The following is a 21,191-nucleotide window of genomic DNA, read 5'->3' on the forward strand; positions in this document are numbered from 1 at the left end:
GTACATAAGCCTTATGCATGTACATTCAACATACATGCCTGCTAAGAGAACATTTATTGTATCGTCAATAATTTGTGACAAATACGAACAACTGCTGGGTCTCTAAGAAGGCATCAAGTTTGAATGGGGGCTCACAAGGCATATGTAAATAGGCTTTGTGTGCAGTCAAAGCTTGCACTGAAACACAATAACTTGAAGCAAATGCCTGTGTATTGGAGAAATGCTTCTATTTAGAATTTAATGTTAAAACTAGTTAATACTGCCACAGCAGTATGTCTTGTAAGGTGATATAATGTAATTTCAGGAGGAATGATGATGAATGCTGGGCCTCGAGGTCCCGTCCCCCAACAAGGAATGCAGCAGGTGCAAGCCACAAGTGTCATGGAAGATGACATCCTAATGGATCTCATCTGAGGATGAAGAACGGAGACACAGTGCACTGTGAACCCTTTTCCCCACTAATCCTGCTTTATTTCTGTCACACAGACTTTAGAATTGTAAATACACATCTGCCCCCGGATCCATTGCCTTTCTATTCTAAACTATTGTGTTTCCAGAGGGTTTTCTTTTTTTTTTTTAAGTGGAATCTAATTGCAGACTTTGTGACACTAAAAGATATTTGAAACAGATAAATGCTGCTTTGCTCCAGTACCACCCATATATATATATTTTTTTGCAACAATATATGAATTCTATTTGTGTAGCACATTGGGTGACTAGGTCATATTTTTGTCACTCTCCAGTCACGGTAAGATAGGAAACAGAATTGATTGATTAAATTGGCTACTGAGGCAAGTTATGATCAGTGTGTTAAAAGCAAATAATGAATATACCTTTCCATATCTTCAGCTTCTTCCATAAAAGTGCTGGCTTATTTGGCCTATTTTTATGGATTCACAAATAAAACATCTAACCGGAAACTTTGTTTGGGGAAGGTATCATTTTAAAATTAATTTTATTAAATTTTTGTCACTGTTCCTCAACCATATTTTATTCTTGTTCTAGCACATCTAATATAAGGAGGCAGTGACATTGGGCTGTGAAGTGCATTAAGATACACAATGCACTTTGTTTTTGATGGAGTTCAGTTCTGTGTAGTCAGAAATGTTAGTGAATAAAAAAAGCAGAAGTCATTTTTGGTATAGAAGACACTTTAATGGTTTCCATTGCTGCTTCACCAATTACTGTAAAAGCCCCTTTATAGAAGCTGGTTTTGTGTTGGGGAAAAAAGGAATATTATTTTTTTTTTAAATAGCATTTTAAGTTATTTATTTTGTTAAAATCTCCAAATGAATTTGATACTGAAAATGATTACCTTTTACATTAGCATAAGGGTGTTATATCAAGCCTGGGCTTTTCGTCCCTGTATCAGTGCTAACATTCTTCCACAATTGACATTGAGCATCCCGAAAGGATCCTGGTTATACAGTGGGCTTTGTGGTCTATATATCGCTAAATAAGCAAAGATTGCATTGAAATGCTTTCTCAAAATATTTCATGAAGTCTATAGAAAATAGGAAATTGTGTGTCATATTCTCTTGAATTCCGGTCTAATATGTTTTTCCCCGTTATATTCCATGGATGCACATTGCATATTAAAATATGAGCACTCCTTAGAGGGAGAGCAGTCCTGACATCCTTTTTCAGAGCTTATGCCAAAATCAGTAATAATTTAACAAAGTCTCACTGCACTGCAGGAGGGACAAATATGAGTGCTGTTTGCCAGTAAAATATTTTGTTGTGTGCTAAGCTTTGCCAAACCTGGTCTGCACTGCACATAGCATTCAGGTTTCATTTCTGTTTAAGATCTCAAATATCTATAAATAAATGAGGTTAGCTTGATCTCAACAGGACTGTAAAAAATACCAAATTGATGGTACAGAGAAAAAATATTTGTGAGCGTATAAATACCTTGAGTTCTATTTCTGTATTTTCTTCAGTAAAAAATTAAAACTACATTTTAGATCCAATAAAATAAAGAATACTGGAAGTGGTCAGCGATATCTTTCATATTAGCAGTGGTGTTTCTTGTGGTGTAACAAATACAAGCGGTGTGAGAGGAGAAGGATGTTGACGGATAACTCCATGTTTGATGGTTCCTTGTATAAATTATTGTCATTTGCGTTTGTTTTAATGCTGCTTGATTATTCCCATTGTTTTTTTGTTTGTTTTTTTATCCAGAAATGACTTCCACGTAGTTTGCAGGGTACAGTCCGACTTGCCCACGGTCTGTCACACCTTTGCACCAACCTTGCTCATCTTCCTCTTCAATCTTTGTGAGTTCATCACCTGTTTAGACATGAATATATCAGTAGCCTACTGACACATTTCTAAAAACTGCAGAAAAACACAAAAAATGTATGCAGCATAGTAACCTCTAAGCAGAGCAGTATTGTTCTCTCTCTGAACACACAAATCCAATAACCTACATAGAATAAATCCTGAAGGAGTGGTTGCAAATAGCAAAGAAAAGTAAACTGAATGAGGTTTTAAAAACCATTAACAAGGATTCAGTTCTATAAAACCAATGTTAAAGGGACACTAAACCCAAATTTTTTCTTTTATGATTCAGATCGAGCATGCCATTTTAAGCAACTTTCTAATATACTCCTATTGTCACCCCCCCCCCTATTTTCTTGATATCTTTATTTGAAAAAGCAGGAATGTAAGCTTAGGAACCGGCCCGTTTTTGGTTCAGCACCTTGATAGCACTTTCTAATTAGTTTCTAAATGTAGCCACCAATCGGCAAGTGAAACCCCAGGTTCTGAACCAAAAATGGGCCGGCTCCTAAGCTTACATTCTTGCTTTTCAACTAAAGATAGCAAGAGAACTAAGAAAAATTGATAATAGGAGTAAATTAGAAAGTTGCTTAAAATCGCATGCTCTATCTGAATCACAAAATAAAAAAATTGTGTGTTTAGTGTCCCTTTAATATTAACCTGCTCTAAGTGTTTTAAATGATTGTATGTGTTCAGTTGGGGTGGGGGTATAAAAAGGTTTGCATTCTTCCCATAGCATGCAAGTATTTCTTTCATGTAATTAACAAGAGTCCATGAGCTAGTGACGTATGGGATATACATTCCTACCAGGAGGGGCAAAGTTTCCCAAACCTTAAAATGCCTATAAATACACCCCTCACCACACCCACAAATCAGTTTTACAAACTTTGCCTCCAAGGGAGGTGGTGAAGTAAGTTTGTGCTAGATTCTACGTTGATATGCGCTCCGCAGCAAGTTGGAGCCCGGTTTTCCTCTCAGCGTGCAGTGAATGTCAGAGGGATGTGAGGAGAGTAATGCCTATTGAATGCAGTGATCTCCTTCTACGGGGTCTATTTCATAAGGTTCTCTGTTATCGGTCGTAGAGATTCATCTCTTACCTCCCTTTTCAGATCGATGATATACTCTTATATTTACCATTTCCTCTACTGATTCTCGTTTCAGTACTGGTTTGGCTTTCTACAAACATGTAGATGAGTGTCCTGGGGTAAGTAAGTCTTATTTTCTGTGACACTCTAAGCTATGGTTGGGCACTTTATTTATAAAGTTCTAAATATATGTATTCAAACATTTATTTGCCTTGACTCAGAATGTTCAACTTTCCTTATTTCCAGACAGTCAGTTTCATATTTGGGATTATGCTTTAAATTATCATATTTTTTCTTACCTCAAAAATTTGACTTTTTTCCCTGTGGGCTGTTAGGCTCGCGGGGGCTGAAAATGCTTCATTTTATTGTGTCATTCTTGGCGCGGACTTTTTTGGCGCAAAAATTCTTTTCCGTTTCCGGCGTCATACGTGTCGCCGGAAGTTGCGTCATTTTTGACGTTATTTTGCGCCAAAAATGTCGGCGTTCCGGATGTGGCGTCATTTTTGGCGCCAAAAGCATTTAGGCGCCAAATAATGTGGGCGTCTTATTTGGCGCCAAAAAATATGGGCGTCGCTTTTGTCTCCACATTATTTCAGTCTCATTTTTCATTTGCTTCTGGTTGCTAGAAGCTTGATGTTTGGCATTTTTTTCCCATTCCTGAAACTGTCTTATAAGGAATTTGATCTATTTTGCTTTATATGTTGTTTTTTCTCTTACATATTGCAAGATGTCTCACGTTGCATCTGAGCCAGAAGATACTACAGGAAAACCACTGCCTGCTGGATCTACCAAAGCTAAGTGTATCTGCTGTAAACTTTTGGTAGCTATTCCTCCAGCTGTTGTTTGTAATAATTGTCATGACAAACTTGTTAAAGCAGATAATATTTCCTTTAGTGATGTACCATTGCCTGTTGCAGTTCCCTCAACATCTAAGGTGCAGAATGTTCCTGATAACATAAGAGATTTTGTTTCTGAATCCATAAAGAAGGCTTTGTCTGTTATTTCTCCTTCTAGTAAACGTAAAAAGTCTTTTAAATCTTCTCTCTCTACAGATGAATTTTTAAATGAACACCATCATTCTGATTCTTTGGACTCTTCTGGTTCAGAGGATTCTGTCTCAGAGATTGATGCTGATAAATCTTCATATTTATTTAAGATGGAATTTATTCGCTCTTTACTTAAAGAAGTACTAATTGCTTTAGAAATAGAGGATTCTAGTCCTCTTGATACTAATTCTATACGTTTGGATAAGGTTTTTAAAGCTCCTGCGGTTATTCCAGAAGTCTTTCCTGTTCCTAATGCTATTTCTGCAGTAATTGCTAAGGAATGGGATAAATTGGGTAATTCATTTACTCCTTCTAAACGTTTTAAGCAATTATATCCTGTTCCGCCTGACAGGTTAGAATTTTGGGACAAAATCCCTAAAGTTGATGGGGCTATTTCTACCCTTGCTAAACGTACTACCATTCCTACGTCAGATGGTACCTCGTTTAAAGATCCTTTAGATAGAAAAATTGAATCTTTTCTAAGAAAAGCTTATCTATGTTCAGGTAATCTTCTTAGACCTGCTATATCATTGGCTGATGTTGCTGCAGCTTCAACTTTTTGGTTGGAAACTCTAGCGCAACAAGTAACAAATCGTGATTCTCATGATATTATTATTCTTCTCCAGCATGCTAATAATTTCATCTGTGATGCCATTTTTGATATTATTAGAGTTGATGTTAGATTTATGTCTCTGGCTATCTTAGCCAGAAGAGCTTTATGGCTTAAGACTTGGAATGCTGATATGGCTTCTAAATCAACTCTACTTTCCATTTCTTTCCAGGGAAACAAATTATTTGGTTCTCAGTTGGATTCTATTATTTCAACTGTTACTGGTGGGAAAGGAACTTTTTTACCACAGGATAAAAAGTCTAAAGGTAAAAACAGGGCTAACAATCGTTTTCGTTCCTTTCGTTTCAACAAAGAACAAAAGCCTGATCCTTCGTCCTCAGGAGCAGTTTCAGTTTGGAAACCATCTCCAGTCTGGAATAAATCCAAGCCTGCTAGAAAGGCAAAGCCTGCTTCTAAGTTCACATGAAGGTACGGCCCTCATTCCAGTTCAGCTGGTAGGGGGCAGGTTACGTTTTTTCAAAGAAATTTGGATCAATTCTGTTCACAATCTTTGGATTCAGAACATTGTTTCAGAAGGGTACAGAATTGGTTTCAAGATGAGACCTCCTGCAAAGAGATTTTTTCTTTCCCATGTCCCAGTAAATCCAGTGAAAGCTCAAGCATTTCTGAATTGTGTTTCAGATCTAGAGTTGGCTGGAGTAATTATGCCAGTTCCAGTTCCGGAACAGGGGATGGGGTTTTATTCAAATCTCTTCATTGTACCAAAGAAGGAGAATTCCTTCAGACCAGTTCTGGATCTAAAATTATTGAATCGTTATGTAAGGATACCAACGTTCAAGATGGTAACTGTAAGGACTATATTGCCTTTTGTTCAGCAAGGGAATTATATGTCCACAATAGATTTACAGGATGCATATCTGCATATTCCGATTCATCCAGATCATTATCAGTTCCTGAGATTCTCTTTTCTAGACAAGCATTACCAATTTGTGGCTCTACCGTTTGGCCTTGCTACAGCTCCAAGAATTTTCACAAAGATTCTCGGTGCCCTTCTGTCTGTAATCAGAGAACAGGGTATTGTGGTATTTCCTTATTTGGACGATATCTTGGTACTTGCTCCGTCTTTACATTTAGCAGAGTCTCATACGAATCGACTTGTGTTGTTTCTTCAAGATCATGGTTGGAGGATCAATTTACCAAAAAGTTCTTTGATTCCTCAAACAAGGGTAACCTTTCTGGGTTTCCAGATAGATTCAGTGTCCATGACTTTGTCTTTAACAGACAAGAGACGTCTAAAATTGATTACAGCCTGTCGAAACCTTCAGTCTCAATCATTCCCTTCGGTAGCCTTATGCATGGAAATTCTAGGTCTTATGACTGCTGCATCGGACGCGATCCCCTTTGCTCGTTTTCACATGCGACCTCTTCAGCTCTGTATGCTGAACCAATGGTGCAGGGATTACACGAAGATATATCAATTAATATCTTTAAAACCGATTGTTCGGCACTCTCTAACGTGGTGGACAGATCACCATCGTTTAATTCAGGGGGCTTCTTTTGTTCTTCCGACCTGGACTGTAATTTCAACAGATGCAAGTCTCACAGGTTGGGGAGCTGTGTGGGGATCTCTGACGGCACAAGGAGTTTGGGAATCTCAGGAGGTGAGATTACCGATCAATATCTTGGAACTCCGTGCAGTTTTCAGAGCTCTTCAGTTTTGGCCTCTTCTGAAGAGAGAATCGTTCATTTGTTTTCAGACAGACAATGTCACAACTGTGGCATACATCAATCATCAAGGAGGGACTCACAGTCCTCTGGCTATGAAAGAAGTATCTCGAATTTTGGTTTGGGCGGAATCCAGCTCCTGTCTAATCTCTGCGGTTCATATCCCAGGTGTAGACAATTGGGAAGCGGATTATCTCAGTCGCCAAACGTTGCATCCGGGCGAATGGTCTCTTCACCCAGAGGTATTTCTTCAGATTGTTCAATTGTGGGGGCTTCCAGAGATAGATCTGATGGCCTCTCATCTAAACAAGAAACTTCCCAGGTATCTGTCCAGATCCCGGGATCCTCAGGCGGAGGCAGTGGATGCATTATCACTTCCTTGGAAGTATCATCCTGCCTATATCTTTCCGCCTCTAGTTCTTCTTCCAAGAGTAATCTCCAAGATTCTGAGGGAATGCTCGTTTGTTCTGCTAATAGCTCCGGCATGGCCTCACAGGTTTTGGTATGCGGATCTTGTCCGGATGGCATCTTGCCAGCCATGGACTCTTCCGTTAAGACCAGACCTTCTGTCACAAGGTCCTTTTTTCCATCCGGATCTGAAATCCTTAAATTTAAAGGTATGGAGATTGAACGCTTGATTCTTGGTCATAGAGGTTTCTCTGACTCCGTGATTAATACTATGTTACAGGCTCGTAAATCTGTATCTCGAGAGATATATTATAGAGTCTGGAAGACTTATATTTCTTGGTGTCTTTCTCATCATTTTTCTTGGCATTCTTTTAGAATACCGAGAATTTTACAGTTTCTTCAGGATGGTTTAGATAAGGGTTTGTCCGCAAGTTCTTTGAAAGGACAAATCTCCGCTCTTTCTGTTCTTTTTCACAGAAAGATTGCTATTCTTCCTGATATTCATTGTTTTGTACAAGCTTTGGTTCGTATAAAACCTGTCATTAAGTCAATTTCTCCTCCTTGGAGTTTGAATTTGGTTCTGGGAGCTCTTCAAGCTCCTCCGTTTGAACCTATGCATTCATTGGACATTAAATTACTTTCTTGGAAAGTTTTGTTCCTTTTGGCCATCTCTTCTGCTAGAAGAGTTTCTGAATTATCTGCTCTTTCGTGTGAGTCTCCTTTTCTGATTTTTCATCAGGATAAGGCGGTGTTGCGAACTTCTTTTGAATTTTTACCTAAAGTTGTGAATTCCAACAACATTAGTAGAGAAATTGTGGTTCCTTCATTATGTCCTAATCCTAAGAATTCTAAGGAGAAATCATTGCATTCTTTGGATGTTGTTAGAGCTTTGAAATATTATGTTTAAGCTACGAAATCTTTCCGTAAGACTTCTAGTCTATTTGTTATCTTTTCCGGTTCTAGGAAAGGCCAGAAAGCTTCTGCCATTTCTTTGGCATCTTGGTTGAAATCTTTAATTCATCTTGCCTATGTTGAGTCGGGTAAAATTCCGCCTCAAAGAATTACAGCTCATTTTACTAGGTCAGTATCTACTTCCTGGGCGTTTAGGAATGAAGCTTCGGTTGACCAGATCTGCAAAGCAGCAACTTGGTCCTCTTTGCATACTTTTACTAAATTCTACCATTTTGATGTATTTTCTTCTTCTGAAGCAGTTTTTGGTAGAAAAGTTCTTCAGGCAGCGGTTTCAGTTTGAATCTTCTGCTTATGTTTTTTGTTAAACTTTATTTTGGGTGTGGATTATTTTCAGCAGGAATTGGCTGTCTTTATTTTATCCCTCCCTCTCTAGTGACTCTTGTGTGGAAAGATCCACATCTTGGGTAGTCATTATCCCATACGTCACTAGCTCATGGACTCTTGTTAATTACATGAAAGAAAACATAATTTATGTAAGAACTTACCTGATAAATTCATTTCTTTCATATTAGCAAGAGTCCATGAGGCCCACCCTTTTTGTGGTGGTTATGATTTTTTTGTATAAAGCACAATTATTCCAATTCCTTATTTTATATGCTTCGCACTTTTTTTTTCTTATCACCCCACTTCTTGGCTATTCGTTAAACTGATTTGTGGGTGTGGTGAGGGGTGTATTTATAGGCATTTTAAGGTTTGGGAAACTTTGCCCCTCCTGGTAGGAATGTATATCCCATACGTCACTAGCTCATGGACTCTTGTTAATATGAAAGAAATGAATTTATCAGGTAAGTTCTTACATAAATTATGTTTTTCTGGCTGTATATGGCCCTGTGTGTGTGTTTGGTTTTATTATCGCACCCTTTACTTTCACACACAACTCATGTCTCCTTTTTTTCTTCTTTTAATTTCTGTTTTTTTCCTGAATGAGTATATAGAGGTTTGTGGAATTTGATAAATCATTTGACGTTTGTTTATATAGGATATGTTTCTCTCACATTGTAAACAGATGTTAACCAGTAAATCCCCGCTGGACATAATGATGTATTCAAAGCAAAGATTAGCCTTGGAATAATATGTAGATAAATATTTTTGCTACTGTATTCGTTTTTTAAATATTGAAAATGTAAAGATATTTACTTTCTATAAAGTACTTTACCCTCTAAACAATAATGAGTGCTATCATGTTTGAACTAGTTTTCTATTTATCTCTGTTTCTGCAAACCAGAATTTGTGGAAACACTTTTTAGATAATCCCATGTTCAACGCAGTCTTGTTTGGACAGCCTCTTTTTTTGCCCATTTTATATCTGTCCTTAATTGCCCTCAGGTGAAATAATCAGCTGATGGGTGAGAGCAGGTTAGTAACCATGGTTACTGATCAGCTAATTATTTCACCTGTTCTCTAGTAGTTAAAGGGACATGATACCCAAATGTTGATGCACTTTGTGTGGCATAGCTGGAAAAAGCTAACTAGAAAATATCACCTGAACATCTCTATGTGAAATAGAAAGATATTTTACCACAAAATTTCCTCAGTCAATCAAGATGCTGGTCCTGGGACTTCCAAGGGATTGTGCATATGTAATTTTCAGGCACAGTCATGTTATTTCCTTACTCAGTTTAAAGGAGGTTTACAATGAAATCTCACAAGATCACAGTAAAGCAAAGCATGACCTCAGCACTGCTGATGATTGGCTGTTTTGTTTCTTTAACATACAGCTGACAGTAGCTGATGGATAACTGTTTACAAAGCACTTGCTCTTGTGAGCTTAAGAAATTTTGAGTGTAGATAATATTTGTTTACATTCAGAGTGACAACACATGGATTCTCACCAAGTTAACACCTTCAGGACAGAGACAACTTTCCACGATCAAAACATAAACAAAAATGCAGACAGGATGTTACTTTATCGTCACTGCAATCATGTGACTCTAAACGGCACTGTTTGGCTCCTGAGAGACTGTCTGCTTTGCCAGGCATGTCCCCAGTCTGATCCACCTGAGTTTTTAAAAGGAGGGAAGCAGGATGAAGCCCAGCGCTCTTAGGGCAACAAGGAATGTTCTAACGGTGTCTAGGAGTTATTTGCTTTGGTGTGTGCGCCAGTTGCCATGTGTCAATTCTTCTACGGTCTTTAGTAGTTTTTGTCTACAGTTTAAAACCTGGACTGCAACATTAGAATACTTACCTGCTTTAAAACTGAGTTCATCAGCTTCCTGTCCTGAATAATCATAAACTGCTCGCACTCGCACTCCAGGCACATTTACTGGAGGCTTATTCATACTGTAAATTAAGTAGAGATGTTCTTTAAGAAAATGCATAATCAACATGGTTGCATTATTATTATACGTTTTAAAAAATTAATCTTTCAACATTAAAAGGACACTGAACCCAAATTTTTTCTTTCATGATTCAGATAGAGCATGAAATTTTAAGCAACCTTCTAATTTACTCCTATTATCAATTTTTCTTCGTTTACTTGCTATCTTTATTTTAAAAGCAGGAATGTAAATCTTAGCAGCCAGCCCATTTTAGGTTCAGCACCATGGATAGCGCTTGCTTATTGGAGGCTGACATTTACCCACCAATAAGCAAGCATAATCCAGGTTCTCAACCAAAAATGGGCCGGCTCCTATGCATCACATTCCTGCTTTTTAAATAAAGATAGCAAGAGAACGAAGAAAAATTGATAATAGGAGTAAATTAAAAATTACATGCGCTATCTGAATCATGAAAGAAAACATTTGGGTTTAGTGTCCCTTTAAGTGCAATGTTTCTTGTGTTACTTTAATTATATATGCACTTGATGCCTAGTTTACAACATCAGGTTGTGTGTTTCTGAAGGTATACAAGAAGAAGGTGGTACTAATCGGACAAACAACGCCAGAGTATTTCACCATTGTTTTTCCACTTAGCTATTCGTTTTTCAGTGAATCATTTGTATACAATAGGAGATGGTGAGGCTATTGCAACTCCTTAGTAAAATGTAACCTTATTCACATGATACACATACACTAACCTTATCATACATTTAAAAGGACATTGTACGGTTATTTTTCCCCTTTATTGTGTTTCTAATAATCCAATTTACCTAATGGAAGCAACAATTTTACTTTTACTTTTATTTTGTCAAATAGCTGTTTATGCCTGTTGAAACCACCAAGTAATAGGGACCACGTTAAGGGAAAACAGATTTTACAATGTCATTGTCCCTTTAATAGATAAATAAAAAGAAAAAAATACCACTTTCTGCAATTTTAAAATCAAACAATAAAATGTATTGAAGTGATGTCTTCAGACTGTCACATCCCAAAACATCACCTCATTTTATGTTTTAATTATAGTCCAATACTTGCTCATGATGATGTTTAAAGGGAATGTCTACAGATTTTTTTTTTTTATAAAAGATAAATTTCCTTATTACCCATTCCCCAGTTTTGCTTAACTGTTATATTAATATACTTTTTACCTCTGTGATTACCTTGTATCTAAGCTTTTTCTGACAGTCCCCTGATCATATGACTTTTTATTTATTATCTATTGACTTGCATTTTAGCCAATTAGTGATGTGTTGTCATGACTCTTTAATAACTCCCCGGGCATGAGTGCAATGTTATCTATATCGCCCACATGAACTAGCAGTCTCCTGTTGTGAAAAGCAAATAAAAAGAGGCTGTCTGTAGTGGCTAAGAAACAGGCAGAAATTTAGAGGTTTGAATGTTATAAAGTAAATTAATATAACAATGTTGGTTGTGCAAAGCTGGGTAATGGGTAGTAAAGGTGTTATCTATCTTTTTAAACTATAACAATTTTTAGAGCGAGATATATTATGGATATGTGTGTGTATTTATACTCACCCTAGGGACAAAGGCTAGACAAATAAATTGGATTTTGTTAAACTTTTATCAATGAGATGATTTGCCTTTTAACAAACACCTGCAGACACACCTGCTTTCTGTCGGTGTAACACTGTACAATGTCACCTTGTCTGTCTCTTTAACTCTCTTCTTTTTTACTATTTGCTGTTCTGTATCTGCATTCCACTCCTGTGAAAACAGAACAGAAAAAAGTGTAATTGTGACAGATGTTACTTAGATACAGTCCAACAGTAATAAAAGGAGCAGAAGCAAAATATATGTAAAACGTAGCATTTATTCCAATGAAACCATAAAAACCAGACTGTCACACCACTGACACCAAAAATAGTTCACAGATATAAAGTGGTTTATGAAAAATGATGGCAACAACTATAAAAGGCTGACAGTTAACAGAAATGCATGTATGCACATATAACTACTATACGTTCAGAATCTGGGACCAGGATTCAATCCTCAGAAGGTTAACTACAAGAAAGTTGCAGCTCTTGGATGCACTTACATAAGAATGTTTGGAAGTTTTTGACTTATATCAGAGGCATTTAAAGGTTTCTTTATCTTAAAGGGACAGTCAACACCAGAATTGTTGTTGTTTAAAAAGAAAGATAATCCCTTTATTACCCATTCCCTAGTTTTGCATAACCAACACTGTTATATAATACACTTTTTACCTTTGTGATTATCTTGTATCTATGATTCTGCAAACTGCCCCCTTATTTCAGTTCTTTTGACAGACTTGCATTTTAGCCAATCACTGCTCACTCCAGGGTAACTTCACGTGCATGAGCTCAATGTTATCTATATGAAACACATGAACTAATGCCCTCTAGTGGTCAAAATGCATTCAGATTAGAGGCAGTCTTCAAGGTCTAAGAAATTTGCAAAATTGGTGCTAAAAGTAAATTGGAAAGTTGTTTAAAATTACATTCCCTATTTAAATCATGAAAGTTTTTTTTTTTGGACTTGACTATCCCTTTAATTTTCACATTGCTCTATCTGGAAAAAAAAAAAAAAAAAACAATTTAAAGGAATTTCCAATTCACTTCCATTATCTAAATATGCACAATCTTTTAATTTGCATACTTTCTGAGGCACCAGCTCCTATTGAGCATATGCAAGAATTCACAGAATATACATATATGCATTTTGTGATTGGCTGATGACTGTCACATGACGCAGTCAGAAAATAGAAGTGATTTTAGTATTTTTGGTCTTTTTATTATGTATTAACTAATACTGCTATTCTACTGTGTATTGTGGTCATTTAAAGGGACACTGTACCCACATTTTTTCTTTTGTGATTCAGATAGAGCATGACATTTTAAGCAACTTTCTAATTTACTCCTATTATCAAATTTTCTTCATTCTCTTGGTATCTTTATTTGAAATGCAAGAAAGTAAGTTTAGATGCCGGCCCATTTTTGGTGATCAACTTGGGTGGTTCTTGCTGATTGGTGGATAAACTTATCCTCCAATAAAAAAGTGCTGTCCAGAGTTCTGAATAAAAAAAAAAGCTTAGATGTCTTCTTTTTAAAATAAAGATAGCAAGAGAACGAAGAAAAATTGATAATAGGAATAAATTAAAGTGGCTTAAAATTGCATGTTCTATCTGAATCATGAAAGAAAAAAATTGCGTTCAGTGTCCCTTTAAGCATTTCATTACCTGATCTGGCCAGTGGTGAAGTTAATGTGACTGACTCAATACTGGAATTGTTTAACATCTCACCTCCATCTTTGGCCAGTTCATTAACATTCCAGGTCCGTGTTTGTTTCTCCACCACTTCAAGTCTTCCTGGTCATTGACAGCCATGATAGCCTGGTTCAGGTCACTGTATACAGTCTGGACACTGTGTTTATTCATGCATCAAATACAAAAGGAACTACAATTAATACAAGCAAACATTTCTCCCTCTCTTGGTATTTATCCTCAAATGATTCCACCTTCCATCTAACCAGTTCAGCTTATTTATTAGATACATGCAATGGATGATTCAAAATGATTTTGGTGAAGCCATAGAAGTATTATTAGTACTGAATTTTAACCCAAGAAATTTGGAATTTAATAAAAGAGAAATATCAGGTGACTATACAGAACATGTGATGCTTTTATTGCTGTATTGTTTGCATAAAGGTTTTTAGTATTTACTAGATCAAGCTAGATGAATGTAAAAGGGCACATGGATTGTGCTTGCTTGGACCTGCTAGTCCCATGTCATTTCTGGAGGAGGACACTAAATGCTGGGATGGTCCACTGAACGGATTAAAAGAGACAGGAATTATAAACCACAGCGTGATGCCTGTTAGTAGATTGGATAGGAAGCCTGGTACAACTCATATAGTTACGGAGAAGCAATGGTTTGTCTGGTTATGTTTACTTGGTGCACCTTAAAAGGACAATATGTAACTCTTGCTTTTATGTACAAATGATGCTTTCTCCCATGCTCCCTAGCCAAAAAGCAAATTCAGTAACCTGCAAATTAAAGGGCTGTTATAGTTACAAATTATGGGTAGGAACATGTAATTTTATTGACTATTAAGTTGCTTATTTAGGCAATTTGCAGCACTTTGAAAACCTAGGTTACAGATTTTGCTATTTGGATTCTATGAGTGTGGGACAGTGAACAATTTTTACACAAGAGAAAAAGGTGTTTAATGCCCCTTTAAAGGGACAGTCAACACCAGAATTGTTGTTGTTTAAAAAGAAAGATAATCCCTTTTACCCATTCCCCAGTTTTGCATATCCAACAGTTATAATAATACACGTTTTACCTCTGTAATTACCTTGTATCTAAGCCTCTGCTGACTGCCCCCTTATTTCAGTTCTTTTGACAGACTTGCATTTTAGCCAATCAGTGCTCACTCCTAGGTCACTTTACATGCATGAGCTCAATGTTATCTATATGAAACATTTGAACTAATGCCCTCTAGTGGTCAAAATGTATTCAGATTAGAGGCAGTCTTCAAGGTCTAAGAAATTAGCATATGAACCTCCTAGGTTTAGCTTTCAACTAAGAATACCAATAGAACAAAGCAAACTTGGTGATAAAAGTAAATTGGGAAGTTGTTTAAAATTGCATGCCCTATTTAAATCATGAAAGTTTTTTGGACTTTACTGTCCCTTTAAACAATATACTCTTTGGTTAAGGGTAAAACAAGAAATGGTAGATCCTATAGGAAAATAAAGATATTAAACAGTGTTAACAATCCCTATTATCTGCCCTGCGTAACACTCTGACTTCCATACTATTTGTTATAAAAGTTTACATCCACAAATTTATTACTGTATTTGTTTTGTTTTTTTTACTGCACAGATTTGTGCTTTAATATGAACTATCCTGTTGTGTTATTAGGAATAAATACTACACATAAAAAGTACTATACTTTCTTTGACTTTCAATTTTTTTGTAATTAGACATAAAGCAGAATCAAATCAGTAAAGTTAAAGGGACAGTCTAGGCCAAAATAAACTTTTATGATTCAGATAGAGCATGTAATTTTAAACAATTTTCCAATTTACTTTTATCACCAATTTTGCTTTGTTCTCTTGGTATTCTTAGTTGGTATTGTCTTATTTCCCACTTGCAGTGGGCTTTCCAACTACCTTTTCAACAGAGCTAAACTAAGAGCTTCTAAGTAAGTTTTCCTTATAGTAGTGTCTATTATATGCAATTATATAAAAAAATGGTGTATACTGTCCCTTTAAAAATAAACTTTCATGATTCAGATACTGAATGTAATTTTAAACAATTTTCCAATTTTCTTTTATCACCAATTTTGCTTTGTTCTCTTGGTATTCTTAGTTGAAAGCTTAACCTAGGAGGTTCATATGCTAATTTCTTAGACCTTGAAGCCCACCTCTTTCAGAATGCATTTTAACAGTTTTTCACCACTAGAGGGTGCTAGTTCACGTATTTCATATAGATAACACTGTGCTCGTGCACGTGAAGTTATCTGGGAGCAGGCACTGATTGGCTAGACTGCAAGTCTGTCAAAAGAACTGAAATAAAGGGGCAGTTTGCAGAGGCTTAGATACAAGATAATCACAGAGGTTAAAAGTGTATTAATATAACTGTGTTTGTTATGCAAAACTGGGGAATGGGTAATAAAGGGATTATCTATCTTTTAAAACAATACAAATTCTGGTGTAGACTGTCCCTTTAAAGGGACATTATACACTCATTTTTCTTTCCATAAATGTTTTGTAGATGATCTATTTATATAGCCGATAATGTTTTTTTTTTTAAACAATGTATAGTTTTGCTTATTTTTAAATAACATTGCTCTGATTTTAAGACTCCTAACCAAGCCCCAAAGTTTTAGGAGAATACTGACGTATACCTACTCCAGCTTGCTCCTGTTTGTGTAAAGGGTCTTTTCATATATAAAGGAAGGGGAGGGGGGAGTGTCTTATTTTCCACTTGCAGTGGGCTTTACAACTACCTTTTCAACAGAGCTAAACTAAGAGCTTCTAAGTAAGTTTTCTTTATAGTAGTGTCTATTACATGCAATTATATAAAAATTGGTGTATATTGTCCCTTTAAAAATAAACTTTCATGATTCAGACAGAGCATGCAATTTTAAACAAGTTTATTACTGTTATCAAATTTGCTTTGTTCTATTGGTATTCTTTGTGTAAAGCAGTGTTAATTTCTCCAACATTGGTGTATCTGGTCCACGGTGTCATCCTTACTTGTGGGATATTCTCTTCCCCAACAGGAAATGGCAAAGAGTCCCAGCAAAGCTGGTCACATGATCCCTCCTAGGCTCCGCCCACCCCAGTCATTCTCTTTGCCGTTGCACAGGCAACATCTCCACGGAGATGGTTAAGAGTTTTTTGTAGTTTTATTCTTCTATCAAGTGTTTGTTATTTTAAAATAGTGCTGGTATGTACTATTTACTCTGAAACAGAAAAGGATGAAGATTTCTGTTTGTAAGAGGAAGATGATTTTTAGCAGACAGTAACTAAAATCTATTGCTGTTTCCACACAGGACTGTTGAGATGAAGTAACTTCAGTTGGGGGAAACAGTTAGCAGTCTTTTCTGCTTAAGGTATGACTAGCCATATTTCTAACAAGACCATGTAATGCTGGAAGGCTGTCATTTCCCCTCATGGGGACCGGTAAGCCATTTTCTTAGTTAAACATAAAAGAATAAAGGGCTTCAAAAAGGGCTTAAAAACTGGTAGACATTTTTCTGGGCTAAAACAATTGCTTTACTAGGCATATTATGCAGATTCTAACTAATTATTGGTATTATAATCTTGGGGAACGTTTAGAAAAACGGCAGGCACTGTGTTGGACACCTTTTTCAGATGGGGGCCTTTCTAGTTATAGACAGAGCCTCATTCTGGGACTGTATAGGGGTTAAATGTAAAAACGGCTCCGGTTCCGTTAATTTAAGGGTTAAAGCTCTGAAATTTGGTGTGCAATACTTTTAATGCTTTAAGACACTGTGGTGAAATTTTGGTGATTTTTGAACAATTCCTTCATACTTTTTCACATATTCAGTAATAAAGTGTTTTCAGTTTGAAATTTAAAGTGACAGTAACGGTTTTATTTTAAAACGTTTTTTGTGCTTTGTTGACAAGTTTAAGCCTGTTTAACATGTCTGTACCATCAGATAAGCTATGTTCTATATGTATGAAAGCCAATGTGTCTCCCCATTTAAATTTATGTGATAATTGTGCCATAGTGTCCAAACAAAGTAAGGACAGTACTGCCACAGATAATGATATTGCCCAAGATGATTCCTCAAATGAGGGGAGTAAACATGATACTACATCATCCCCTACTGTGTCTACACCAGTTATGCCCACACAGGAGGCCCCTAGTACATCTAGTGCGCCAATACTTATTACCATGCAACAATTAACGGCTGTAATGGATAACTCCATAGCAAATCTTTTATCCAAAATGCCTACTTATCAGAGAAAGCGCGATTGCTCTGTTTTAAACACTGAAGAGCAAGAGGACGCTGATGATAACTGTTCTGAAATTTCAGATTCAGGAAAAATTTCTCATCAAGCTGAACCTGATGTTGTGACATTTAAATTTAAATTAGAACATCTCCGCGCACTGCTTAAGGAGGTGTTATCTACTCTGGATGATTGTGACAATTTGGTCATTCCAGAGAAATTATGTAAGATGGACAAGTTCCTAGAGGTTCCGGTGCCCCCTGACGCTTTTCCTATACCCAAGCGGGTGGCGGACATAGTAAATAAAGAGTGGGAAAGGCCCGACATACCTTTTGTTCCCCCCCCCTATATTTAAGAAATTATTTCCTATAGTTGACCCCAGAAAGGACTTATGGCAGACAGTCCCCAAGGTCGAGGGGGCGGTTTCTACTCTAAACAAACGCACTACTATTCCTATCGAAGATAGTTGTGCTTTCAAAGATCCTATGGATAAGAAATTAGAGGGTTTGCTTAAAAAGATTTTTGTACAGCAAGGTTACCTTCTACAACCAATTTCATGCATTGTTCCTGTCACTACGGCATCGTGTTTCTGGTTCGAGGAACTAGAAAAATCGCTCAGTAAAGAATCTTCGTATGAGGAGGTTATGGACAGAGTTCAAGCACTTAAATTGGCTAACTCTTTTGTTTTAGATGCCGCTTTGCAATTAGCTAGATTAGCGGCGAAAAATTCAGGGTTTGCTGTCGTGGCGCGCAGAGTGCTTTGGCTAAAGTCTTGGTCAGCGGATGTGTCTTCCAAGACAAAATTGCTTAACATTCCTTTCAAAGGTAAAACATTATTTGGACCTGATTTGAAAGAGATTATTTCAGACATCACTGGGGGAAAGGGACACGCCCTCCCACAGGATAGGTCTTTTAAGGCTAATAATAAGCCTAATTTTCGTCCCTTTCGCAGAAACGGACCAGTCTCTAATTCTGTATCCTCTAAGCAAGAGGGTAATACTTCACAACCCAAACCAGCCTGGAAACCAATGCAAGGCTGGAACAAGGGTAAGCAGGCCAAGAAGCCTACCACTGCTACCAAAACAGCATGAAGGGATAGCCCCCGATCCGGGACCGGATCTAGTGGGGGGCAGACTTTCTCTCTTTGCTCAGGCTTGGGCAAGAGATGTTCAGGATCCTTGGGCGCTAGAAATAGTTTCTCAAGGTTATCTCCTGGAATTCAAGGAACTACCCCAAAGGGGAAGGTTCCACAGGTCTCAATTATCTTCAAACCAAATAAAGAGACAGGCATTCTTACATTGTGTAGAAGACCTGTTAAAGATGGAAGTGATACATCCAGTTCCAATAAGAGAACAAGGAATGGGATTTTATTCCAATCTGTTCATAGTTCCCAAAAAAGAGGGAACATTCAGACCAATTTTGGATCTAAAGATCCTAAACAAATTTCTCAGGGTACCATCGTTCAAAATGGAAACTATTCGAACGATCCTACCTACTATCCAGGAAAATCAATTTATGACTACCGTGGATTTAAAGGATGCGCACCTACATATTCCTATCCACAAGGAACATCATCAGTTCCTAAGGTTCGCTTTTCTGGACAAGCATTACCAGTTTATGGCACTTCCATTTGGATTAGCCACTGCTCCAAGGATTTTCACAAAGGTACTAGGGTCCCTTCTAGCGGTTCTAAGACCAAGGGGCATTGCAGTAGTACCTTACTTGGATGACATCCTGATTCAAGCGTCGTCCCTGTCAAAAGCAAAGGCTCATACGGACATCGTCCTAGCCTTTCTCAGATCTCACGGATGGAAGGTGAACAAAGAAAAAAGTTCTCTGTCCCCGTCAACAAGAGTTCCCTTCTTGGGAACAATAATAGATTCCTTAGAAATGAGGATTTTTCTGACAGAGGTCAGAAAATCAAAACTTCTAAGCTCTTGTCAAGTACTTCATTCTGTTCCTCGTCCTTCCATAGCGCAGTGCATGGAAGTAATAGGATTAATGGTTGCAACAATGGACATAGTTCCTTTTGCACGAATTCATCTAAGACCATTACAACTGTGCATGCTCAGACAGTGGAATGGGGATTATACAGACTTGTCTCCGATGATTCAAGTAGATCAAAAGACCAGAGATTCACTCCGTTGGTGGCTGACCCTGGACAATCTGTCACAGGGAATGAGCTTCCGCAGACCAGAGTGGGTAATTGTCACGACCGACGCCAGCCTAGTGGGCTGGGGCGGGGTCTGGGAATCCCTGAAAGCTCAGGGTCTATGGTCTCGGGAAGAGTCTCTTCTCCCGATAAACATTCTGGAACTGAGAGCGATATTCAATGCTCTCAGAGCTTGGCCTCAACTAGCAAAGGCCAAATTCATAAGGTTTCAGTCAGACAAAATGACGACCGTTGCATATATCATTTATCAGGGGGGAACAAGGACTTCCCTGGCGATGAAAGAAGTGACCAAGATAATTCAATGGGCGGAGGATCACTCCTGCCACTTGTCTGCGATCCACATCCCAGGAGTGGAAAATTGGGAAGCGGATTTTCTGAGTCGTCAGACATTCCATCCGGGGGAGTGGGAACTCCATCCGGAAATCTTTGCCCAAATAACTCAATTATGGGGCATTCCAGACAGGGATCTGATGGCGTCTCGTCAGAACTTCAAGGTTCCTTGCTACGGGTCCAGATCCAGGGATCCCAAGGCGACCCTAGCGGATGCACTAGTAGCACCTTGGACCTTCAACCTAGCTTATGTATTCCCACAGTTTCCTCTCATCCCCAGGCTGGTAGCCAGGATCAATCAGGAGAGGGCCTCGGTGATCTTGATAGCTCCTGCGTGGCCACGCAGGACTTGGTATGCAGACCTGGTGAATATGTCATCGGCTCCACCATGGAAGCTACCTTTGAGACAGGACCTTCTTGTTCAGGGTCCATTCGAACATCCGAATCTGGTTTCCCTCCAACTGACGGCTTGGAGATTGAACGCTTGATTTTATCAAAGCGTGGGTTTTCAGATTCTGTAATAGATACTCTGATTCAGGCTAGAAAGCCTGTAACTAGAAAAATTTACCATAAAATATGGAAAAAATATATCTGTTGGTGTGAATCTAAAGGATTCCCATGGAACAAGATAAAAATTCCTAAGTTTCTATCCTTTCTACAAGAAGGTTTGGAGAAAGGATTATCTGCAAGTTCTCTGAAGGGACAGATCTCTGCTTTATCTGTTTTACTTCACAAAAGACTGGCAGCTGTGCCAGATGTTCAAGCATTTGTTCAGGCTCTGGTTAGGATCAAGCCTGTTTACAGACCTTTGACTC

General features: G+C 37.7%; 2 protein-coding genes across 6 annotated transcripts in view; one reads left to right on the forward strand and one right to left on the reverse strand.

Moving 5' to 3' along the window:
• Positions 1-1,990, forward strand: part of MED25 (mediator complex subunit 25) — a 63,310-nt gene extending 61,320 nt beyond the window's left edge. For all 4 annotated transcript variants that reach the window (XM_053690806.1, XM_053690809.1, XM_053690808.1 and 1 more), the window contains one exon: positions 305-1,990. In XM_053690806.1, the coding sequence (XP_053546781.1) occupies positions 305-414 (110 nt within the window). In that variant the 3' untranslated portion in view covers positions 415-1,990. The remainder of the gene's footprint in view (positions 1-304) is intronic.
• Positions 1,134-21,191, reverse strand: part of LOC128638690 (protein kinase C and casein kinase substrate in neurons protein 1) — a 161,579-nt gene continuing 141,521 nt past the window's right edge. For both annotated transcript variants that reach the window (XM_053690811.1, XM_053690812.1), the window contains exons 7-10: positions 13,686-13,806; positions 12,033-12,130; positions 10,273-10,367; positions 1,134-2,289 (exon numbers count right to left, since the gene is read on the reverse strand). In XM_053690811.1, coding sequence (XP_053546786.1) covers positions 2,174-2,289; positions 10,273-10,367; positions 12,033-12,130; positions 13,686-13,806 — 430 coding nt within the window. In that variant the 3' untranslated portion in view covers positions 1,134-2,173. The remainder of the gene's footprint in view (positions 2,290-10,272; positions 10,368-12,032; positions 12,131-13,685; positions 13,807-21,191) is intronic.

The sequence above is a fragment of the Bombina bombina genome, chromosome 8 (genome assembly GCF_027579735.1).
Source record: "Bombina bombina isolate aBomBom1 chromosome 8, aBomBom1.pri, whole genome shotgun sequence".
Classification (NCBI taxonomy): domain Eukaryota; kingdom Metazoa; phylum Chordata; class Amphibia; order Anura; family Bombinatoridae; genus Bombina; species Bombina bombina.